General features: G+C 41.8%; 1 protein-coding gene across 1 annotated transcript in view; it reads right to left on the bottom strand.

The window, feature by feature from the left end:
• The window catches only part of LOC109312144 (dermatan-sulfate epimerase-like), a 330,716-nt gene that overhangs the window by 116,636 nt on the left and 192,500 nt on the right, over positions 1–21,580 (bottom strand). Inside the window, exons 9-10 of the mRNA XM_019538188.1 lie at positions 2,624–2,742; positions 1,400–1,558 (exon numbers count right to left, since the gene is read on the bottom strand). Of these exons, the coding sequence (XP_019393733.1) occupies positions 1,400–1,558; positions 2,624–2,742 (278 nt within the window). The remainder of the gene's footprint in view (positions 1–1,399; positions 1,559–2,623; positions 2,743–21,580) is intronic.

The raw sequence follows: 21,580 nt of genomic DNA, 5'->3' as shown, positions 1-21,580 counted from the left end.
AGGTGGTTCAAGCACCTACATTGAACACCTTCAAGAGCAAATTGGATGCTTATCTTGCTGGGATCCTATGACCCCAGCTGACTTCCTGCCCTTCGGGGGCTGGACTCAATGATCTTCCGAGGTCCCCACGTCTATGAAATCTATGAAAAAAACCATGCGCCAGTGTTACTGAGCAGTAACTGTAGTGACTGTTTGTTTAGTTAGTACTTCATTAAGCAAGCACTAAACTAAACATGCATTAATGAACGTGCATTAATGTGCATTAATGGTAGATGTGCCAAGTGTATCTCAGTGTGGGGGCTCCATAGCATGCGGAGACAGGGCCTTGGGCTGCCTGCTCCCCCGCCTCTGTGTTTGTCCCAATGCATGCTATTTTCACATGCTTTGCGCTGGGTTTTTTTCCAGGGGTTTTATTTTTTGTTATCAGGGAAATCCCAGTAGTAAATTTTGCCACAGTACTGCCAATTAGCAGAGCCAGGCATGGCTTAATGTGCAATGTGACACCACAAACCACACAGAACTGCATGTGTGGATCCAGCCTACAAGGCTAAGCAGTTCCAATATTACCAGTCTGAAGGAGTAACTGAAGTGCAGGATGCTAATTGAAACATGTGCCTCTTTTTAGCCAAGATGTGCACACAGAAATTGCACTGCTCCTGTGGTTCCTGGGTGGCACCTACTGCAGGAGCAGTCCTGTCACCCTTTACTTTAATGTATCATCTTTTAAATTCAATTGGTACAACATGTTCCCCTGCTTATCCCCATGTAGTTCTGCTGTTCAGTGGAGTGGAGAACAGGCCAGAACTTAACCCTGGCCCTGGGATAATTTAAGGGTGACTGTGATGCCAACAGTCACCAATGTTTCTTTATCCCAGACATGGTTAACTTCAAATTATTTATTTATGATAACAGTCAGGAACGAAATTCAGAGGTGCTTCAGTCAGGGACCAACAGTTAAACAACTTCAGAGATGCTTTATGACTAAGGAGACCTTAGCAGGGTGTAAGCATTCACGTCAGATGACCGACTGACTTTTACAACAGGTGTTGACAGTAAGCACTTTTGGAGGTTTAGCTCATGGGATACTGGGAAGGTTCATCCGAATAAAATTCCAAAGACCTTGTTGCTTGACCACAGGAAGGAGATATACCTTTCTTCTGTACCATGATTAAGTTTGGTTAGTGTCAGAAATGAAAACTTGTAGGACATTAGTGCTATGCCATGCACAGAAATCTTTCTATAAACAAAGCCTTTTAACTGTCTTTTGAGGAAGCCTGAAAAAATGTTGATGCTGTCAAAATATTTGCAAGATAAATTAGTTTCTTCTTAGAAATTATTTTGGGCCACATGCACTGTTTTTTTTTTTTGGTTCCAGGAAGCAGCTGCAAGGAACCCTTACCTCATATTTTCCTTTCTTCTCCAAAGGCTCAGACTCAGTCTCCACAGGCGTTATAACTTCATCCCCTCTAAGCTCTTCTAAAATGAAGACAGTCTCCCAGTTGCTATAGTGATGGGCTGGAAAAATATCTGAGTGCATGCTGTCACCAAAATAAACAACCTGAAAGGGAAGCAGCAAATTAAAAGTGCTGTACATTTGAAGAAAACATAGGAAACTGTTTCAAACAAGAGAAAATGTGCTGAAAAAAGCTTAACCAAATAAAAATTCCTCCATGCTCAGTTGGCCAGGATACACACATACATGCATGCATGCACACATGCAGGCACACACACATTATTAGTGTCAGTTTCTTTTCTTCAAGACCACTTTACTTTTCAGGTCTCTCACTCCATATGGGTTGCCTTTAAACACTTCTTCTGGTTTTCCTGTGACATTACAAAATAATTTGTAGTAGGCAGGGTAGATTTGCACCTTAGGGTGTGTACACATGTATTAACTTTCTGACAGTTAAGCTGGCTTAACTTTTTTAAGACGACTTTACTGTCAGAGCATACATATGTATGTGGGACAGAGTCCATTTAAAATGCGGTGCAAGATAATACACCTTTAAGGTGTATTATCTTGAGTCTCATTAGTTCAGTCAACTTAGCTCACACTATGGCTGCCACTATGCCAAGAAGCAGTATGTGTGTACACTCCAACATGGTTTAACTTAAGCCATGTTAGTTAAGCCAGCTTAGTTAAGTTGCCTTATTTTAAGTTGACTTAGTAAATGCCTTCCCCCCTTCCCTGCCAGACTGCACCTACCCTGACCTAAAGAATAACTGGTACACTAACCAATTATCACTGCACTTATCAGTTAAACAATTAATTGTTTAACCTTTCACATCCCTAATAAAAGCCAGGTTCTATCTTACCAGTTAAGCATCTAAATGGCACTTAACCACCTAAGTGCAATCCTATTTCATGCTGCACAAGTCCATGAAAAACCATTAATCCAAAAGGTGAGTAGGTCCTCCTCACCACTTCTCAGGACTTAAATCTCAAGACTAGGATGAAGGTCCATTACACGATAAGATGTGCTCATAGTTATGTGCTCTAGCATGGTAGAATAGGATCATGCTTAGATATTCAGATGCTTGATGGGTGGAACAGGATTTACCAGTGTCTATAATTTCTAGAAACTAGAATACAGTCAAGTTGCATTCTCCTTATATGACATACCTTGGGTTCTAACTTGCCGGTCATCTTTTTCAAGAGTTCATAAAGTTGGGTAGCATTACCTTGGGAATACCAGCCAGGTTTGTCCAAGGATAGCAGAGCTTCCTGCTCCTCATCATTCTCTGCAATCACAAAGCAAGATTTCCAATGGATAGTGAGGACACTAAGAAAACTCCCTATTCACTTGGTGCTATTTGTCAAACATATGGGCTGTGTATGTGTAACACTGAGAGTGCTGTCAAATTTGACACAAGGAAGATGGACACAGTTGACAGCAAAGACAGCAGGAGACTGAAGTCAAGGCAAATCAGGAGTTACAGGTCAGGCCAGGGTGTTTGGTATGTGGGGACTGGCCACTTGTTGAGGATTGGCAATGGGTTCATTGACTATAATGCAGTTAAATTCCAAAAGCATGAAGGGAATGGAATGATGGCAAGCTTATCTGCTAGAGAATGGTTCCAAGCAGGGGTGGACCCACACCTTCTCTTGGATAGTGCTGCAGAGGCAACTTTTTTTTAAGACCCCAAATGGTATAAGAATCCAGTTACCCCCAACCTTGATCTCAGCACCCTTCGCTTCCCTTCCATCCTCAGAAGCAGATCCCCTTCCCCTTCCATTCACCTTCACCCCAGCCCACCACTGCCACTGTCTCTGGCTGAACCCAGCTGCAATGTTCTGCAGCCCCTCCCCTCTGTGAAATAAATTGGGAGTGTTGTAGTTTGGGAGGCTGTGTAAGAAGAGGCTCCAGAGCTGGTTCAGATGGATTCAGCACAGGACAGGAGGTGCAGCTGTGGCAAAGTGGATTCCCCCACCTTATGCTTGCTCCTGGGCTGACAGGGAACACCTGGGGGTACTGGGTAGTGAAGAGGAGCCCTGCTGTTGCCTGTTGAGCACAGCTATAGGGGGCCAGAGTAATTCCGGAGCCAGTTTACCCCCAAACATCAGGAGACTCTGGGGACAGAAGCAGCATTGGGCATGGAAAGGAACAGGCTACTAAGGATGGAAGGGAAGGGAGAGCATGCCAAGAATGGTGGTTGCACCAGAGGAAAAGGCAGACCTTTTTAACAACTTCTTTGCCTCCATTTTTTTGTGCAGGGACCGGGACATCTCCCCCCACTAGGATTTAGGACGGACTCAGAAGAGACTCCACCAGACCCAGTCAGGGAGGACCAAGTTAGGGAACTTCTGGAACGGCTGGACATGTTTAAAACAGCAGGTCCAGATGCTCTTCACCCAAGGGTTTCATTATTTCATAGTTAGTAGGGTCAGAAGGGACCTGAGCAGATCATCAAGTCCAACCCCCTGCCATGGCAGGAAAGAGTACTGGGGTCAAATGACCCCAGCAAGGTGATTGTCTAGCCTTGTCTAGGGTGTTGAGGGAATTGGCAGGGGTTATCACAGGGCCCCTGCTACAACTTTATGAGCACCTGTGGTGCTCTGGCCAGGTGCCAGAAGACTGGAAGAAGGCCAATGTAGTCCCATTTTCAAAAAAGGGAGGAGGGAGAACCCAGGCAACTATAGGCCCATTAGTCTTACTGCAATCCTGGGGAAGCTGTTTGAGAAAATGATCCAAGAGCACATCTGTGAAGGACCAGCAGGGGGGATGATGCTCAGGAGCAACCAGCATGGGTTCATTAGGGGCAGGTCCTGTCAGACTAACCTGATTGCCCTCTATGATCAGGTTACAAAATCATTGGACGCAGGTGTTGCAGTTAATGTAGTCTTTCTGGACTTCAGGAAGGCCTCTGACACTGTCTCCCACCCCATTCTCATTAAAAAGCTAGGTGACTGCAGCATTGATCCCTAAACAGTCAGATGGATCGCAAATTGGCTGAGAGGCTGCACCCAGAGAGTGGTGGTGGACAGGCCATATTCGACCTGGAGGGATGTGGGCAGTGGAGTCCCCCAGCACTTGGTCCTTGGGCCTGTATTGTTCAATTCCTTTATTAGCAATTTGGATTAGGGGGTGAAAAGCACCCTGTTCAAATTCACTGATGACACCAAGATTTGGGGTGAGATGGGCATGTTAAAAGGGAGGGACAAGATACAATTGGATCTGGACCGGTTACAGGGGTGGGCAAATGATAATAGGATAGGATTCAATACTGACAAGTGCAGGGTGCTGCACTTGGGCAGTAAGAACCAGCAACATACCTATAGGCTGGGGAACTCCCTTCTCATAAGCAGTGACAGAAAGGGATCTTGGAGTCATTGTCGATTCCAAAATGAACATGGGCCGCCAATGTGAGGACATGGTCGGAAGGATAACTGCACCTTGTCATGCATCCACAGATGCATCACGAGCAGGGCCAAGGAGGTGATCCTCCCCCTGTTAGCAACACTGGTCAGACCACAGGTGGAGTACTGCATCTAGTTCTGGGCACTGCACTTTGGGAGGGATGTGGCCAGCATCGAGATGGTTCAGAGGAGGGCCACTCACATGATCCAGGGACAGCATAGCAGACCCTATGAGGAGAGGCTACAGGACCTGAACCTGTTCAGCCTTCACAAGAGAAGGATGAGAGGGGATCTGGTGGCCATCTATAAACTTACTGGGGGGAGCAGTGGGGAATGGGAGATACCCTGTACCCCTGAGCGCCTCCCAGAGTAACAAGGAATAATGGCCATAAGTTGTTTGAGAGTAGGTTCAGGCTAGACATCCAGAGGCACTACTTCACAGTTAGGGTGGCTAGGACCTGGAACCAACTTCCAAGGGAAGTGGTGGTGGCTCTTACCTTGGGGGTCTTTAAGAGGAGGCTTGATAATTACACAGCTGGGGTCACATGAGCCCAGTGTTTACTCCTGCCCAGGGCAGGGGGTCAGACTTGATGATCTATTCAGGTCCCTTCTGACCCTACATCTATGAATCTCTGATAGGATTCTTATCTGATATGGGGACTTAAAACAATATATCCCCGCTGCTGCATGTGGGGGGCACTGCTGGGAGTGGGGATGTATTTACACCTGCAGTGTGGGATAGTTTCTACAGGCCCCTTCACAAAATCCTGGATCCACTCATGGCTCTGAGTCTTTGTTGTGAGGAGCTGTGGGAAAGTTGTGTAGGTAGGAGGACACAGACGTGGCATGGATGAACCGGTGGCAGTACAACTTCTTTTTGTTTATGTCAGTTGGTGCATTTCCAAGGGGTTTGCAAACTCCATTTTGCATAGGTTAACACACAAGGGAGATGGCTGCATCTGAGGAAAGTTCAGGCAGTCTGGCTGACTGTTACTGCCATTCATTTCCAGGCCTCAATAAAACTACAGAGACATATTTCAGGTTTAAAGGTCTAAGACTGCTAAATGCATTTTTCTCAGACATGTGCTATGTCACATCTGACACTCTGTCAGAAAGATTAAACTGAATCTGAGATGTATCCTAAGGCACTTTCTTATTGAACATTATCCTCTCCCTCTCCACCTTCCCTCCATCTTCTTGTTGTGCCATTGCCAGTTTCCAAACTTATACCCAACTGTGGGATAAAGATAAGGCCCCTCTGAATGTGCCACAGAAGTATACCACTAATGAATGTTGCAGTAAACAAGGTAGAAAGCCACACAAACAATATTGAACTCAAGGATGTTATTGCAGGCCTCCAAGGGAAACTGTGAGATAGCCAACAGACAGCAAACTATACCTATGGTTACCAACCTGACTGCCAGTCCTAGCCACTGACAATGCAAATACAATGAGACCAATATGCAATGAATTTAAAATGGTTTCATAAAGCAATGAACAATTGCACAAGCCAGTAAGCATGCCTCAAACCTAAAATATTCAGACAGGCTCTGATATCATATTGCTTTAGGGAGGGCATGTAGCAACGAATCACTGGTGATGGGAAGAAGAGATATACACTCCCTATTTAGATAGCTATACACCTCATATTTGCAGCCAGAAGCTAACTAGATGACTTGGTGGAATCTCAAATTCCACAACCATATAGCTCATCTGAAGGTAAGCACAGCCTCCAGAAAACCTGAAATGGTTATACCTGTGTTGGATAGTTTATGCAGCTATTTGGAAGGTGGTATGTTATTGCCAGTTCAACTCCTCTTTGTATTTTGTGGGAACCTGCTGGTTGATTTTTGTAAAACTGCCAACAAGAACATCATCAGATTATCAATTTTAAGAAAGTGATTCTCAACCAGGGTGCTACAGCACTGTGGGGTACCTTGAGATCTTTTTTAAGGGTGTTGCAGGGTGTCACACAATGTTAGTACTGTTTGATGTGCAAACATGATTCACAAGATAAACCCAGAGGCTGACTCCAGACATGGAGGCACATGCATTTCCCTGGGGACAAACAGCAGCATCACAATATGGGGATGCTTGTGTTCTGGCACATGGCATATTACGCTGAGTGAGGTAGAGCAAGCTGAGGCCAGCATCTGAGTGGAACACAGCAGCCTTACCTGGGGTCCTGGGGCTCCACTGGTGGTAATCTAGCAGCAGAGAGCCTGGCCAGCAGCCAGAGTGTGGGTCTGGCCAGACAAGCTCTCGTTTTGGGTGGAACATGCTGCCACCATGTGCGCCACCCCACTTTTTTTCACTGCGGGTTTTGTTGACACCGGGCTCTCCCAGTGTCAAAACCTCACTCCCTGTGCTGCAAATCAGCAGTGTGGGGAACGCCTGCATGTGTTGCATGTGCAGTGTTGCAGGACGTGCCCAGAGATTTCAAATAGGAATCCACAGTGTTAAAAACATTCTAACCTGTTGGGAATCTCTGTGAGTTATTTACAACAGAAGAATTACTCTATTATTTTTCTGTAATAAAAAACCCAGTGAAAACTGACATTTTCTGAGGGGTGCCTTGAGTCTAACAAGGTTGAGAACCACTAGGTTAAGCAAAGGGATTATACTGTTACTCAGATCTAGCACAATGTTTTATTATACAGGAGAAAGAGAAGTAGAGAGAGCGAGGCTACCACAGTGTTCTGATCTGGTTTATTTAGAACATCAGTAATTCAATACAGTTAATTGTTACATAGTGCCCTTCAAGGATCAATTTGCTTCAGAAAAAAGGCTAGAACAGAGAGGACAAACTTTACTCAGTTGGAGAACATAGAGAGGGTTGTGGAGGCTGAAATACAACAGACTGTGGATAGGCTGGAGCAAAAGGAAGGCAATGCATTTTTTTTAAAAATAGTTAAGATGCAAGTACCAGGGTAAATTGTATAAAAGGAGGCAGTGATGTAGAACAGAAAAATTGAAGAAATGCTGAATGTTGTTGGATGAAAAGTCTTAAACACAGGATTATTACCAGACAAAACAATTCTGCATTAGGGATGTCATTTAGGGAAATAACTAGGGAATTTCAAAGTTAAAACTGACATTTTGTTCCTAATTCTTGTGGAAATGATGGTGATCCTTCATCCTTTTTTTTTAAACAAAAAAAAAAACAAAACCAAAACAAAATAAAACATGTCACACATTAAAAGTGGAATGCTATTTTTCTCTCTGCATTTCCTGGCATTTTGATTTTTGAATTATGTCTCAAACATAGCCTTCAGTTAAAACACAGTAGTTCTCCTGTTTCGCTGAAGACCAAACTGCTGGTTTAGCTTTCTGTTATCATGGGCATATAGTAAGATGGACATAGGCTATTATTGAAAAGCAGCTAACATGCTTTAATTTGTTTGTCCAAATCCCGATTTTCCTTATATGCTTTTGTTGTTTTAAAAGCAGTTAATAGACAACATTCCTGGAACATTTTGACACATTTGGATCAAAAAAATAACTTTGCTGTATGGCTTAATTATTATTCTTGGCTTGAATATTTTAGACAACTTCGTAGCTGAACAAGCAGTGACATTTTTCATTCACAAAGATAGCAAAAAGTTTCTTATAATTTGCAAAGAAGAATATCTGCGTGTATTAATTCATCTCATTATGAAGGCTGCAATTAAAGACTCACCCAAAAGTTAGTATTTTATTAAATAACCAATTTTTTTCAGCTAGGAAAATAATGAACGATCTCTGATTTCTAAAAAAATCTTCATTTCACCAGCTTTTAACAGCCAAGAAAGAGTCAGCTGTGTTCTCACTATTTATATGAAATGCTTTAAGTTACAGACATGTTTCTGCAAATGCTTTTCTCCTTGTTCATAAATCTTGCAAAGCATCCTGATGTTCTGACATGAGTCAGTCACTTTGTTACGTATGCTAAGTAGGTCACTCCTATGCTTTCCCATTTAAAAATAAATGACATCATTGACTTCTCTCAACAATAGGAAGCAGGTGGTAATATGTAGACATTTCTCAAAATGAAAAGAGCTTCACACAAAGGTACTGTCATCACTGGCATTATGATTGATGCAGTTCTGGCTGAATGGGCATATATTTATATGGGCATATAAGAACCCCAGGAAGGGGATTCATAGGTTGATTCATGGAGCCCAAATCAGAAAAGGTAATCAGAGGACTGAGTCTGGCCTTCTATATATCACCTAGTTGCACCTATACTGAGCCAAATAACTTGTTTGACAAAAGCGTATCTTTCAAAAAGAGATCCAGCTTTGATCTGAAACCATCAAGATTGGGAATTACCTCTTTACTTAGCAATAAGTTCTAATGGATAATCTCTATCGCTTCCAAAAATGGTGCATTCTCAATTTGATTTTGTTTGGCTTCAGCTTCCAGCCCATTGATTCTTGTTATGTCTTTCTCTCTTGAATTCAAGTAACAACTATTTTCTCCCCAGCAATGTATTTATACACTGTAATGAAGTTGATTCTCAATCTTTTTATTTTTTATTTTGACTGAGGAGATTAAGTAAGGCATTTTTTCTCTACTCCTTGAATAATTTTTATGCCTCATTTTAATGTCGTCAATTTTTCAGCAGCCTTTTTAAATATGGATCCCTAGTAGTTTAATACCATATTGGTACATCTATATGTGTGCTTTACTGTATAGTAGACTAATTTACTGCAAGGTAAATGTCACCATCTACATCTGTGCAGCAATTGGGGTGGTGTAGACTAAATTATAGCACTCTTGGATAGCCCCATCAGACACAGGTACTATCCCATGGTGAAATAAATTACTGAGCTTAAATGCACATTAGAAGGTGACACTGGGATTAGCTTACTGTGGCTCAAATTAAGCCGGAGTTTATTCAGTCACATTCATTGCATGTGTAGACGCGCCCTCTATGAAGTACTGTAATACCAATCTTACCAGTGTTCTATGAAAAGGTAAAATCACCTCTTTAACCCTTCAGGTAGTGTTGTGATACTTAATCTCTTGAACTACCTGAGTACAGAATGCTGCCAAAGCCTAAAACATTATGAACAATTTATCTGTAATGTTGTTTCAGTCAACAGGGCAGGGCCAACTCATAGGAACAATCCATGCAACCAATCATGTTAAGACAGCTACATCTAATACATGCTATGTCAAGAGAATACCTATGGCCCAAAGTAGTCTAAGAGCTTCTCTTTAATGTTATTGGAGTCAGAAGAAAAATAAGAATACAGGACTGATTTTAATATCCAGCCCCAATATTCCACAATGTAGTGTGTGACAAACAATAATCAGGACAACTGATTTCAAGTTTGCCCCAAAGGCTTTTTCTGGTCCTGCTGCTGCTATATCAAGACTTAATATCATGTTAATGACTGTACACTCTGTTTTCATGCTGGATGGCTTAAAAAGATTCATCTGCCTTTCCCCGTGCTTCTTTGGATAATGGGTATGTCATGTTACTCATGGATGTTATACATTATTGGGAGACCCACCCTCTTCCCCTCAAATAAACTATTTTTTTCCCCCAATAAAAATCGGATGCTTCAAATGTTTGTGCAGCAGCTGTCTCATCCAAGCAAAAGAAGAGAGGAAACCTGTTGGCATTCCTCCCTCCTTTTAATGCTCACTCCTAAGGGTTCACCCAAAGGTCAGGGATGGTAGAAATATTACTTCAAGCAGGAAGCAAGACATAATGAGGTGGGAATACTAATGCTGCAGATCTTATAACCTGGAGGAGGGGAAATCCTGACAATTTCTGGATAACCCAGAAAGAATTCTTCAGGTGATTTAGACAGAAGCAACTCCCTTCTGAAGTTGGTAATATATCACTGCTACCTATAGTCTTGCCTCCTATAGCCTCTCCATAATAAAATCATGCTATAATAGTGTGGAGGCAGCAAGCAGATAAAATAAAAATAATTAAGAGAGGACACTGTGTTTGAAGTATGCAAATGACAAATGCCCAGAAAGTTAATTAAAGAATATCAATGACATGGAATTTTCCTGTATGGAAGTTACTTTTTCTACAGAAAAAAAAAAGGAATAGGATTTGAATTGAAGGAAAGCTTGTTACTGGAATGGCAATTTCTGGACCAAACTGCATCAACAATTAGAAAAGTTCATCCTGTTTCACTATGCACAGAATTTGGTTACAGACGCGGCAAGCAGCTTCCAGTGTTCTTCAAATAAATAAATTCACAAACAAGCTGCAGTATACTACACTTTAAAAAAAAACTTTTTATACAAGAAAGATCTAGGCAGTCTGTATTATTATGCCTTGATAGCTGAGTTACAGGTTTCATTATCCTACTAATATAGACAGTGAAATCAGGGGATCTTTTTGTTTTTCTAATTTAAACGACTACTAATGTTGCTCTTCTTTTGTTTGGTGCTATTGGTGCTCTCCGCCACTAAGTACAAACAGTAAAAAAAACTCAAGGCTGAATCGATTCAATCTTAACATGCTAGTCTAAGCTGTGTAGGTTGAACCAATAAGCAAGTGAATAGATATTCATTCTTGATTCCAGAAATGCAACCACATGCCTGCAGTGGCTCAGGCAAGACGCTGTGGGGAGAAGGGGTGGTGCTACAGCACACTTACCTGCTCAGCTGAAGCAGACAGTTTAGGCCAAGGCTAGCCCAATCACCCTGGGGCAGGGGGTGGTCTGCAGGGGAGGTGCAAAGAATCCTAGGAAGCTGGGGGACTGCGAGTTAACTTGAATCTGGAGGGGATCTGGGCAGGACTGAAATCAGTTAAGTCTGACACTACATTCATTCAGGTTTATCTTAAACCAGTTTTGGCCATTTGGAAAGTGGTTAATGTACACTGAACTTCAGTTGTCTTACAGATTTGAACCAGTTTCCAATCACTGATACCAGTTTATGTGCAATTTCTGTCCCTATCCTGGGAGAATACTATACATTTTCTCCCTTTTGGAGGCCAGCATTGGTAGGTAGTCTGCTTGGGCATTTGAACCCTGATCAAGGGACAGATGCTAAGAGGGACTGAGAATAGGTACCATCACAGAGATCCCAATCATATCATACCTTTGAGGGACAAGGAGTAGGGCATAACAGGATGGCATGTTTATAAGATTGGACAGATAAATGGGTATTATAAGAGGAAAATGGATTTAAAAATATACCATTAATTATAAACAAGTGCAGTCAGTCTTTGCTCAACACCATAAAGATTCAAATCACACTAGAAATACAATGTATTCTTTTTTATTATTGTTTATCTCTTTAAAGCAATGACTCTTACCTGCTAGCATATCTTAGGTCAAAAATCTGGAAACATGGGGGTAGAAAATTAGGTAGCTATAATTAGGCATTTAAATAAAAGATCTAAGTTCCAGGGTGCTGAGCCCCCAACACATCCCAGTGCCCAGGAGGACACCTGGAAACTGTGCAGAGCCCCAACTTAAAAGTCATTTCTACTGTATTGAGCATGGGAAGTTGCCAAATAAAACTGGGGAGGAAGATGACCACCAAGGATTACTGATACCTATTTTATTAGTCTGACTGTTTGAATTGAAATGATGACCTTAAGGGGTCTCACTGTGCCTACACCACAGGAGTACTGTGAATACTCCTGTTTCTCCTACGTTCATCCTTCCTTCCTGTTAATTACTTTAAGCCCTTAGTGTCTCTTCCTACATGTTTGAACAGAAGTTAGCACAACAGACCTCTGACTAAAACCATGGGGTGCCACTTTAAAGCAAACAGTTCTTAATACTAACACTAATATGTATTTGCTATATTGCAGTCTGAATATCGAGCTTCTTTCCTTCATTCTTCATCTAAAACAATGTAGGCTTCAGAGCCTGGGTTCATTGATCTAAACCTCACTGGTGATCAGACTTGACCAGGAAGCATAGGGAGAATTTACATCTCCTTTTTGTTTCCTTAGGAAACAGTACTTCTTTTCTGGAGGAGAGATTAGGGGTAGGGAAAGGCAGGAAACTGCAGGAAGAAAACACACCTTTTCTGTAGTTTATGGAAGGTGCAGCATGAGCAAAAACCTTATATCCAACAACTTACATTACATTTTCATTAAAATACTCATAGGAAGGGACACCGAGGATAGCAAGAAAGCCAGGTTCCTTTGGTGGGGGTTCTATAAAATGTCCCCACATGATGATGAATTTACCGAGTCATTATTTCATTGTCCAGAGGGCCAATGAGGTAGGAAATCTGGAGATGTGCACTATTCATATATATAGTATATATCATATTATATATGTTATTCATATTATATATATATAAAATATACACACACATACAGCGTATAAAATCTTTCTCGGCCTTCCCTCAACCAGCAGCATGATTTCTGCTGAGCTATGTTGTCACTGGCTGGATCTTGAAACAGCTGTAAAGGAGATGTATATGAAATTAATACAGTTAAAAAAAGGTAAAAGCTTAGTGTGGAACACAGCCAGTGAATGTTCTGCACCAAAATGCTTTGCAGCCATTTCCACACTGCACTAATAAAAAGAGGGCTTCTGAGGGGTCTGAATACAGGTGGAGAAATTACCCCCTTCTGAACAAGCTTGGGACCAGTTGCACCTTAGCTTTAGATGCCAGGCAGGTTAGAAATCTCCCATCTGATAATAATTCCCTTAAAAAAACCTCCAAAAACACTGTTTATTTATTTGTGGCTGCTAGAGGAACATAAAAACGTAAGGTCAAATCTGGTTGCTTTGGGAGAATGTGGTTCAGAACCTAAAACAGCTCTAGGGCAAAGCCATTCTTGAAGCACCTTCAAGAATCCTTAGTCAGGTGTCTCATGAAGCCAATCTTCTTTCTATGCCTGGACTGAAACCCATCACTACCTACAGGGCTACTGTCTAATGAATATGATGTCTCCTAATGTTCCAGTGAAGTGTGCAAGTGGGAATATTCCTTTGAAACTGAGTAACATCCACTGAAGCTGAATGACTAGCATGTAGACAACATCTTAGCATCAGGTATGAAGACAGGACTTGTCAGGGTAAAACAATCCTGTCATCCCTATGCGTATTGGGTAGAGAAAAAAAGGTGTACAAGTTATATTCCTCATCTACTCCTCTCCCTCCCACCCTCACCACATTGGAAAAAGGTAATGTAGAAATTCATAACATTGGGAAGGCCCACTCTTGTATATTTTTCTGTCCTTCCATCCCATTTTAGAAGCTCACATGATTACAGAAACTGTAGAATGTCCCTAACTTCTCTACCTTCGGCATAAGGGAGACCTACACATCAGGATTTATGCAGGCTTTTTCATATGCTTTCCTGTCTCTAAAACTCTTTCATGCTTGGGATACAGCTGTGAAATCCATCTGCCTCACACATGCACTGAGGTCATTCATCCTCAGGAGTACTTAACTGGTACAGTGTAGCAGTAGGGGACAAAATATTCCATTAGTAACACAGCCTAAGATTTTCAAGACTGAATGGTAACTTTTCAAGAGTGAACCTACTCAGAGAAACCTGCTTATCAGAAAGTGGTGAGTATGAAGAGCAGGTCTCTTAACGGTGTCTTATATTAAGAATGTTAGAAACAAAAAACTGATTTTAGACATGCCATGCTGTATTTTGTCATACTCTAGTAAAAGCCCAGCAGAAGGCAGAGTAGTACCCTAAAGACTGAATGGCTTCGAAAGGCAGGAGCCTACTTATCTGTCTGTGTGATGGCCTCTTTAATTTTTTAATCTGTATCTTGCTTTAAATACAAGAGAAATGCTAGGTCACTAACTGTCAGCACTCTTCCCAGGCCAACTGCCTGGAGGACAATATAAATATTATTTAAGCAGCTAAACAAGGATTTATCTGATAAAATAGAGGCTTCTAAAATGTACTTCTTAGGGTAACAGATAGGAGAAAATGGTTTCATTTTTATCCGTTAATTTAGAGTTCTTAATTGAGCTGATTACAGGCAGTCCTTGACTTGCACCATTTCAAGTTACAACGTTCGCACTTACAACACTTCTAAATTGACACCCTGTTTCCACTTTCTGATGTCAGTTTCAACTTTACAATGCTTGATCTGATGTGACACCATGACAGTGAACAAGTTGCTCTGTCACCCATCTCCTTGGAGAACATCTGTCCAAACTTCCTTGGACACTTTCTTTAAGCAAGCAGACAAGAAGACTCCAGAAAAAAATTACAGCAAGACTCCTGAGAAGAATCCAACCAAGAGCCCTTCAAAAAGTCCAGCAATGTCACCCACCTCAAAGAAGTCCTTCCAAATCAATATGATTGCTATTTACAACATAAATACATTAAAGTAGCTATAAGCAGTCAAAGTTCTTTGGGTGAATCTGTTATCTTTTATTAGACCAACTTAAATAGTTGGAAAATTTTTTTTGAGAAACAAATGAATATTTTAACTTTTTTTCCCTTCAAAGTTCCTTAATTCATCTTCAAATGTGATGTTAAATGTGATGAATTAAGTTGCTGACCTCTCAGGAACAGCTTGGTTTGTTAAATTACTTCCAATATTCCTTGTTAAAGGTTTTGGTTATAAAAAGAGAGGACTTTTTAGCAGAAAAAAACATTTTTCAATGACAAAAATTGACCAGATCTATCTATTTCTGACCCATTAAACCTGGAAACACATATGCTTTATACAATTAGGAAATAAGCCGTCATGCTGGAAGACAGGTTGAGGATACAGGCAGATCTGGACAGGCTAGAAAAGTGGGCGGATCTCAACCTGCTGATGTTTAACACTGTGAAATGTAAAGTTCTCCATCTGGAGAGAAATAATCCACAACATACTTACAGGTTCGCAGTGTTACACTAGCCAGCACCACAACCAAAAGAGACCTGGTGTCATAATTGACCAGAGAATGAACATGAACCACCAATGCTATGCTATAGCTGGCAAAGTGAACAATACTCTGGCATGCACCGACTGATGCATCACAAGCAAGACTAAGGATGTCATCCTCCCACTCTACTAAGCATTGGTGAGGCCGCAGTTGGAGTATTGCATCCAGTTCTGGGTGCTGCACTTCAAGAGGGATGTAGAGAAGCTGGAAAGAGTCCAAAGGAGGGCCACACAAATTATTAGAGGTCTGGAAAACAGACCATATGAGAAGCAGCTGAAGAACATGGGACTATTCAGGCTGGAAAAGAGAAGACTTGGGGGGGACTTGGTGGCTCTAAGTATATAAGGGAAGAACATCAGGGGCTAGGAGAACATCTGTTCACCAAGCACCCCGGGGGAAGACTAAGAATAATGGTCATAAACTGACAGAAGATCACTTCAGATTAGACATAAAGAACAACTTTATGGTTTGTGTGTTCAGAGTCTGAAACAAACTCCTCCCAGAGGTGGTATAGTCACCTTCCCTGGAGATCTTCAAAAGACAACTGGATGCACACCTCGCTCTGCTCATCTGATCTCAACAGTCTTTCCTGTTTTAGAGCAGGGGGACTGGACCTGATGATCTTGTGAGGTCCCTTCCCACCCCTAACTTCTATGAATTTAGCTAAGACATGCCAGTTTTGAAACGGTAACACATAATTTCTAGGCCTCGGAGATCAAAAGCAGCTGGACTTTAAAAAAACCCATATGATTTTTATTAAGTTTTTATGGCCTCAGCCCTCATTGTAGTTTGGTATCAGTAAATAATACCTCAGAAATCATCACTGGAAGATATTAAACAATGGGATTGGATATACAAGATGAATTTTATGTAGATATTTGTCTACGTTACATAAGCAGCAGAACTTTCATGTAAAACTGAATCGACTTGTAATACTTACTCTTTGTAGTGTGTTGATTAGTTACGCAAGTCCTCTTTCAGGGAACAGAAACAATGTCACAGTGGACAGCAAGTGAATAGAACTGTCAGGGTATTAATTTCCAGTTCCCTGCTCTCAGTGCCAGACAATCCATTTTTAAGAACATCAAGACAAAAATCTTCAACATTTTATCCTAAAAATTTCTTCTTGAGATTTTGGCCAGACAGTTTTATAGTCTATGGTAGACTGCCATTATTTGAGGAAAACAAAGAAACCAGATGTATAAAACAACTTTAAAACAGGACATACTAAAATGTGAAGACAGAGAATTACGTACAGTTTGGTATTTCTGTGGACAACCGTTTTTAGTCTGCTGATATAATTACCTGGTATTACTGGTTTAAATTACCTCCTCTTCTGATTTGCATCTTTTTAGTCAGATTTCCACTCTAAGATCTATTACAGATTATAAGGAATATGCATATCATACTGTTCTGCTGACAAGCTTTATTAAACTTATTGGGACCTGAATGTAATATAACTAAAGTATACTCATAAATGAATGCTTAAGTGCTTTTCTAAATAAAGACATTTGTCCTGGGTAGGCGAGTAGGAACAGTAGGACAGTTTTTTTTTTATAGTTAAGGTTGTTAGTGATCCTGTAATATACAGAGGATGGAAGTTCTGCCATTACTACCCTCCGGGGTTGCTTTTTTGTCATGCACTTCCACAATTGCTGCCTCATACTTTTTGGATCAACTACTTCTACAACAAATTATTTTCAGAACCTCTTAATGCAATACTCCTGATATTTGAGACATGTATATTGTTTTTCTATTTGTACCTCAAATTACTTCTACTATGATTTTCAAAGATATACTGATAATCAAAACTTGCTTATGCTCACTGGTCTAGTTTGTCCACTGCAGGAGTATTGTATAAGAAAGGCCTCATGGAAAGGACATTTTTAACCAGATGCTAGCTTTATTTTATTTTAAATCTTAGGAGAGAAGTTTCAGAACTGTTTTATGCACCCTCCTTAATATGAACATAATGTTCTATTGTGAACTCTAGAGTACAACCTTCTTTCTATTATGAGAACAATTATACATTTTCTAAATGCTCTTTATTTATATAGTAAATAAAGCAAATTCCTTTCTCCCCCCACCAGCCCCCATGCCCAAACAGAATGGTATGTATTCAGTACCACAGAGTGGAGCACTAGGATGCGTGCATTAGTATGAAAAATGTGACAAAATTTTTTAAAAATATTTGTTTAGGTTCAAATTACTTGTTGCAAATGTTTTCACTAAATTATACTGCAGTGCTCTGCAAGTACTAGCTTTGAGTAAGTATTACGTTAGTTTGTTAGACCAGAGGGATAAAATCTTATATAATGTTAATTAAAAGAGAAAAAACGGTTATTGTTATTTATTTACATGGCGGTGACCAATCTGTACTGAATTTTTACAATACAATGTACTGTATATAAGCATACCAAGACAGTTTATTTCATAAAGACTGTACAAAATGATGTTCCCTACATTTGTTTTTATTTATAGTTATCATAGCAATAGACATACTGTACTCATAGGCCTGCACCAGGAGAATTATCAAAATGCACATGTAGTAAAATGACTTCTTAGAAAATCCATATGAATTACGAAATCTAGGAAATTTCTAAAACCAGAAATAGAGGTTGCTAAATAAACTGGATCACAGCACAGCTGATCCGTCTCATTTTACCAAACACACATCACTCGTTATCCAGCCCTGATGGTGCAGTACAATAGGTGAAGTGATCTCCCTGCTATCTCCACTCAGGCAAACCTGGCCCCCAGGATTGTGGGGTATGGGTATAACTGAGCAGGGAATGCAGGACTTTTCCTCAGGCAGCCATACCCATTCTCTTGCAATTGGCTGAACAAGGAACCTTAACTTCTCTAAGAAGCAGCACAAGATTCCCCAGGGTGCCTCTCTAAGTGGGGAAAGAAGGTGGGTGCTTCAGAGGCTCGCACTGTCCTGGGGTGGTACAAGAGTGCAAGCAGATCAGGCTGCTTGTACTCTCCTGTCACACAGGTAATAGATGTCTGTTGCAATAAAGCAGAAAAGTCTATTACTACCTTTTTGTTCTACCACTGCTTTTCCTTTCCTGTGGCACAACAAAGGGTATCGCATTTATTTATGCAGTGTTAGTGCCACCATAAATATTTTTTATGAGGGCACAAATGAGATGTCAAGCAATGTCTATTTCTACCTTTAGAGTGTTGAATCTTTTGAGGATTGCTTTTTTACATTCTTTATTTTTTGAAATCCTTATAGACTAGGCTTTTTCTTTTAAACAGTCCTGGCTTTGTAATTTTCATTATGAAAAATCATAAAACTAGGATATATCCCTACATCTCTGTATATTTCAAACTTGGTTTATTGCAACATTCTAGGATTTCAGTTGCTGAAGTAAGGTTAGAATTTACTTTTGGATTGTACTTTTCTTGCACTGAAACTCTATATTGAAACCCAATGGAGAAAAACTTGCTGCCATTCATTTATTTTGGACTCAAATAAATGACTTGGATAAATTGGACTTAAAAAAGAAGAAAAGAATGAACAATAGTTCTTTGGACTAGATTAATAAGGGTCAAGAAGTTGCATATTTGACACTATAAATAGTGTATTTGACACTGGATATGCATATTTGCATTTGACAGGGTGGCTTCTTCCAAAAGGAGCTCATAGTTCAGTATCTATAAATGTGGTTCTTTAAAAAAATAAAATATAAACTGAACATGGCAGAAGTGAAGACAGGTAGATTTGTGAATACTTATTTGCTCAGGATACAGTGCAAATATTGAATATTTCCAGTTGCTTACATTTATCCCACACTCATCATTCTGAAACCTAACTCACACTGATAATGTCTTAATTCACATGCCTTAATATAATTCAGCGAACAGGGACTCCCAGCAGCGGAGCAGTTTGCAGGCAGTCTGCAGGCCAGTTCATGGGTAGGAGTACACAGTGCAGGAGTACATGGGAGCTTCTGACAAAGACTTCAGGTAAGTGAAAGGGGAGGGGGCTACTATGAAGGTGGTGACACGGAGCGCAGCCAGTGACCCTGCCCTACTGCTGCCTCTGGCCCAGAGCTCCTGTGAGGCCTCCACCCAGACAGGCCCCTTGGATGAGTCAGCAGTGCCCACCGTCTGCGAGGGTTGCCTGGCAAGACCTCTGAGGCCTGGGGGTAGTGTGGGGGCCAGGGGTTCCCTTGCCTGTCGCACATGTGCCCAGCTTGAGGCCCCGGAGGGGCAGGTGAGAGAACTCCAGGCAGAGGTGAGGAGGCTGTGGGGGATCAGGGCTGCAGAGGATGAGATCGATGGATACTTTCATTCTCTGCAGGACCAGACACCTAGTGCAGAGACATCATGGGAGAGTCTCAGGACAGGTGAATGAAGGACAGTCACCTCCAGAGCTAGACACAGTGTGGTTGTGGCTGCTTCCTCAATGCAACTGGGGAACCGATACAAAGGCCTGGCAACACTGGAGGATGATGCAGCAGAGGAAGCCACAAGGGAAGACACGTTCACAACAAACACCAGGCAGGCTGAGTGACAACCAATCAGCCAGAGGAAGAGAAGCCCGGTCATTGTGGTGGGCAACTCCCTCTTGAGAGGCACAGAGGGGCCTCTGTTGACTGGATCCCATGGCATGAGAGGTTTGCTGCCTACCCAGAGCCAGGATCCGGGACATCATTGCAAGGATTCCCAACCTCATCCAGCCCTCTGATTACTATTCCATGGTCCTCGTCCATGTGGGCACAAATGATGTGGCCAGCAGTAGTCCAGACCATGTCATAAGTAACTACAGGGCTTTGGGGGCCAGGCCTAGGCAGCTGGGGGCACAGGTGGTCTTCTTGTCCATCCTTCTGGTCAACAGTTGCCGTCAGCATCAGGGAAGTCAACCTGTGGCTCTGGAGTTGGTGGCCATCATGCGGGTTTAGGCTTCTACAACCACAATTCACATTTCCATGAGAGAGGCATCCTGGGACAAGATGGTCTTCATTTCTCTTCTAAAGGTAAGAGTCTGTTCTCTTAAAGGTTGGCTGATTTCCACCGGAGGGCTTTAAATTAGGTTTGTCAGGAGATGGGGAAGCAGAGGATCAGGAGAACCTAGGATCAGCAAGGCATGAGCAATGCATTGGATCAGTCCAGGTAAGTTCTAAGGTAAGAACCAAGGGGCCTGATAGACAACAGGACAGGGGAGTACCAAGGACACCCACTGAGGGGCTCAAATGTCTCTACACAAAGGCTAGGAGCATGGGGAACAAGCAGGAGGAACATCTTTGACCTGGTTGGACTAACTGAACCCTGGTGGGACCCTACTCACAATTGGGTAGTAGGCATTGAGCGTTCAAGGTTGTACAGATGGGATACAGTGGGGGGAAAAGGGTGGGCATTGCTCTCTATGTTAAGGAACAATATACATCCTCTATAATCAAGATGGGATCAGAGGAGGGCGAAACTGAGGTACTGTGGGTCTGCATACAAAGAGGTTGGGATGGGGGAAGGGACTTGGTAATGGGGGTCTTCTATAGACTGCCACACCAGGAGGATGAGCTAGACCTGGAATTCTCCAGACAGCTCTCAGAAACTGTACAGTCGATAAATATGGTTGTCATGGGTCACCTGAACTACCCTGACACCTGCTGGGAGGAACAATCAGCCAAAATTTGGGGTGAGATGAGCACGCTAGTAGGGAGGGAAAGACTGCAGCAAGATCTGGATAGGTTACAGGAGTGGGCCAACATACACAGGATGTGTTTCAATACTGACAAGTGCAGGGTGCTGCACTTAGGCAGTAGAAACAGCAGCACACTTATAAGATGGGAAACTCCCTTCTTGAGAGCACGGAGGCAGAAAGGGATCTTGGAGTCATTACTGACTCCAAGATGAACATGGGCCAACAATGCAAGGTCACGGT

This window comes from Crocodylus porosus, unplaced genomic scaffold (genome assembly GCF_001723895.1).
Source record: "Crocodylus porosus isolate Cpor-Errol unplaced genomic scaffold, CroPor_comp1, whole genome shotgun sequence".
Taxonomy (NCBI): Eukaryota; Metazoa; Chordata; order Crocodylia; family Crocodylidae; genus Crocodylus; species Crocodylus porosus.
Note: the sequence above shows the minus strand (reverse complement) of the source record. Positions and strands in the feature narration are given on the sequence as shown.